This window comes from Nematolebias whitei, chromosome 18, assembly GCF_014905685.2.
Source record: "Nematolebias whitei isolate Nwh7 chromosome 18, NemWhi1, whole genome shotgun sequence".
NCBI classification, from domain to species: domain Eukaryota; kingdom Metazoa; phylum Chordata; class Actinopteri; order Cyprinodontiformes; family Rivulidae; genus Nematolebias; species Nematolebias whitei.
In genome coordinates, this window is record NC_056515.1 from 16,641,950 (window position 1) to 16,646,246 (window position 4,297).

The 4,297-nt window shown below is 42.9% G+C and overlaps 1 protein-coding gene across 1 annotated transcript in view; it reads left to right on the forward strand.

Moving 5' to 3' along the window:
- Nucleotides 1-852: 852 nt before the first annotated feature.
- The window catches only part of ythdc1 (YTH domain containing 1), a gene marked incomplete in the record, with an annotated part of 37,460 nt that continues 34,015 nt past the window's right edge, over nt 853-4,297 (forward strand). The window contains 1 exon segment of the mRNA XM_037692113.1: nt 853-1,109. Within this exon segment, the coding sequence (XP_037548041.1) occupies nt 1,082-1,109 (28 nt within the window).

Below are 4,297 nucleotides of genomic sequence, written 5' to 3' on the forward strand. Positions count from 1 at the left end.
GCTAGAGGACGATTCTGTCCTTCTGCTGTCATGAGCCGTGTTTCTTGCTAGTTCTAGGATCTCAGTGGTCAAGCACTCGAGCACAGATGTCAAGGAGACGGGAATGCATATATGGTGCCTCCTTTTCAACTCATTTGAGATTTGTGGCTGTAGCTGAGATATTATTAGAGCTTTTGAGATGTTAATCAGCTGCTCTCTGTTGTAAAAAAAACCACCTTGTAGTTATGGTTACTCATCATAACAAATGTCCGAAACTAAAAAAAGTTACCGTAAAAATCCTTCCAGCTGCACAGCATCTGATACCAGAGGAAACAATCATCCAAAAAATGTGATTTACATCCAGCAAAAGAGGAATTAAAGTTTCCAAAAGCAAAATTTCAGAATGAAAGTAACAAAGCTCCTCCAACATGCACCCACCCCGAGCACCGCAATTCTAGAAAGTTGTTGTTGCTAGTATCACTCAGCCCACTGTGAATAGCAAGCGGCCATCAGGGTGCTAACAATCAGTTAGGCTGATGGTCCTCCTTTATCATGTGAAGAGCTAGTTTTGAATGTCAACAACAAACTGGTTGATCCACTATGAGAAGGTGCTATTTATAAGACTGAGCTTAAGACTGTTTAGACAGACACGGCGGGGGGAAATGCAGATTTTATCAGATGTTGATTTGAGAAAAAGATTTGCGTTACCATGAACATATGAGCAGTGAATTGAAAAAGAAACATTTACTATATTAAATATACAATAGAAAATTCTAATCTATTGAAAGATATTTTGTTTTTGTAAAAAAAAACAAAAATTGTAACAAATTTTAAGCCCGGTGAGGACACCCACGCTCCAGACCAGGTGGTGGCAGTAATGAGTAACTGCTTTAACCCAACCGCGTGCTCCACGAAGAAGAGCAAGAAGAAGCAGGCGACGCAACAGAAGAAGAAGAAAAGGAAGAACAAAGCGTCCGCCATTTGCCTCCTTCCGACCACTTTTAAGATTTGTTAAACCACAGTGTATTATTATTTTCAGTTCAATCGTCAAAACGCAGTTCGTCAGCACTAGCTGCGCGCGAGGCAGCAGGACGTTCCATTGATGGCGACCGATCGACGCGAGGACAAAGGTGAGTTAGCCTTTAGCTTTAGCTTGCGTCATGTTTTAGATCCGCTGTTGATGAGCTTTGACTCATGATGTCAATCAGCGAGATAAGCACGTCATAACCAGTAGCAGCGCGTGCTAACAGCCGCATCCGCGAACTGGAGCGGGGTCTGCTTTTGTGTGATCGGGAGGTGTCTATAATCTGGCCATAAGCCACAATACTGCCCCTAACGACAGGTAAACAGCTTGTGTTCTCCCTTTACTGAAGGAAGGAGACCCCACTATACTGAGCAACTATCGGCCAACCTTTAAACTCTAAGGTTTTACAAAAACTGATAATTATTCAATTCAGTTTATTTATACAGCGCTAAGTCACAACAGAAGTCATCTCATGGCACTGAACAGAAACATTCATCCATCCATTATCTTTATCCGCTTCTTCCTTTTTTTGTGGGGGTTCACTGGTGCCCATGTCCAGCAGTCACTGTGTGAGAGGCGGGGTACACCCTGGACAGTGGACACGTCTCCAGTCCATCACAGGGACACATAAAGACAAACAACCATTCACTCTCTCACTCACACCTAGAGACAATTTAGAGTTACCAATCAGACTAACGTGCATGTTTCTGGTCTGTGGGAGGAAACCGGAGTAAGTACCTGGAGAGAACATGCAAACTCCACCCAGAAAGGCCCCGGGACTGGGATTTGAACCGGGGACCTGCTCGCTGAGAGGCAGCAGCTCTACAAACTGCAACACTGTGCTGCCCAGAAACATCCATACATTTATATATTCACTATTTGTCTGAGGAGCAGACTGCTTTGAATTTAACTCCATAACAGAACTCATCTTGAGCAAGCATGAAGACAACAGTGGATGGATGGGTGGCGCACCGCTGCCGAGGAAATGCGCCTTGCGGGAGCCAGCCACACACGAGGGGAATGTTCCCCGCCAGGGGGATCCTCTGTCGCTGTGCGGCCATTCCTACTGCCAGGTTGAATGCCCCGTGCACGGACCCCACTCGTTTACAAACTTTATTTCTGCTGCTCTGTTACCATTTTGGGCTGTATATTTTATTACCTGCAGTTTGTAATCTGCAAAATAGGATTTTCTGTTTGTAAGTTTTTCTCAGTTGTCTCTAAGGCCCTATTTACACGGACACGATGGGGGTAAACGTAGTTTTTTTCGTATGTTAATTAGAGGAATAGATTTGCGTCGACACGGACAGATTTTGTGTTTACATGCATCCGGAGGAACCGCCACCCCCTTCCCATATCCGCTGTAGTTACCATGCCAGGTCATTAGATGGCGCTGTGAATTTTGTACCTTCACCTAATGCACATGCGTACTGCCTCGGCCCGCTCCTTTCCTCTGGGCTAAAAGCTCAGCTAACAACAACTTAACAAGTTAAAGCTGGATTTTGGATAAGAGTCGACAGATTTGACGCCAAGCGGGACCACTTCATCTAACAGCAACACACCGGTCGCTGAGTGGACCAGAACCAAGTCGATGATGTCGGACTTTACTCCGTGATAATCAGTAGCTGATTTACTGCAGGTAAATCAAAGTTCTTAATAATGTTAGCTTGTGTTTATTTTGATCACACAACAACCAACTGAGTTTTTATGTTTTCCTGAAAGAAGAAGAAGCTGTCTTCCATCAGGCGGTCCGGTTCTGAACGAGGCTCGGCCCAGGTGCAGTGCAGGAGGACGTCGAAGAAAGATGTTGGATGAACTATTTATTTAAAATTCCCCTCAGTTCTTTTATTCAATCCATTTAATATTTTAAGTTGCATTAATCAAAGGAGTGACTGCCTGAACGAGCCAGATGAACAACGTGGGACATCCAGGATGAAAACAAGAGTCCAGTTAATTAATGTAGTTTACAGTTAACATGTTTTTAATAGTGTGTTCAGTTTAATTATCAGTGGTTGTGTGACATACAGTTTGTGGTGTTGAATAAATAAATAAAAATTAAACCTGATGTCTTCATTTTCAACTTTAGTTACACGCTATATGTTTAGCATCATTTTAAATTGAGTTACATCATGTCCAGAGAGCTTCATTATATCTTAAACAAGATAAATACTGTTTATTATTATTAAACTTGTTATTTAGCACATTTAGATGTTATAGTGCAGCGCAGCGTGTGCACGTTCCTCGTTCTATAAACAGTGACATTAGAACTGGATCAGACTGGGTCTCTTCCAACACAGATGTTGGTCACAACACCTGGAGTCTGACGTAGATTAACTACGAGATTAAAAATATATTCCATCAGTCGTTCTGAAAGCAGCGTGTCCGCTGCCATGTTGATAGAAATAATAGCGTCTGTCCGACCGCGTGTGCGCATGTGGTTTAACACAAAGCCTCAGCGGGAGATGTTTACATTATCAGCGGGGGGTCAGCGAAAAACCTCCACTCTGGAAGGTGGGTTCAGAAACCTCTGGATTCAAAGAGGGGGCCACTGGTGGTATGTGATCAGCAGAACCGCAGAGAGAAAACTGCGGATTCACTCAAAATACGCGTCGTGTAAACTGTGTGGAATGGAGTGTTTGGGGGGAGGGGGGGTAGTGGTAGTTGTCAAAAGCCTACAGGGCCTTTTCGCGCCTCTAGCTGCTGCAAATGTTAATGTTTAATCAGATTCATGTCAGAATTAATGAAATGGTCAGATGTCAGTCAAAAATTGCGTTATGAATATGAAAAAAAAAAATTACGTCGCGTCGGCGTATAAGTCGCAGGACTGACAAATTTATGCAAAAAACTGCAACTTATACTCTGGAAAATACGGCATCACACACTAGTGATGGCCAAATGAAGCAATAAAGCAGTATTGAACCACTTTGCCAATTGTATTGAACTTGGGTTCATTCATTCAAAGGTTCATTTCAGTGACATCTAGTGGTGAAATAGAGTATATATATAGGGTCCGTGTGTCCTCCCCCAGAAAAATTGGAATAAAAGAGATGCCACTTCCTGCATTTTGGTGTATTTTAACAGGTTGTTAAACATTTGAATGAATTGGTTAAAAACAGGTCTCTCTTGTAAATGACGAGGCTCAATGAGGCTAAACGTGTATAAATAAAGGTTGAATTGAAATAACTATTTTAGAGAGCAACAATTAACAAGCCTGTGTGTGAATGCACGTCCTTGACAGCCTGTCAGGTGTACACACACACACACACACACACACACACACACACACACACACACACA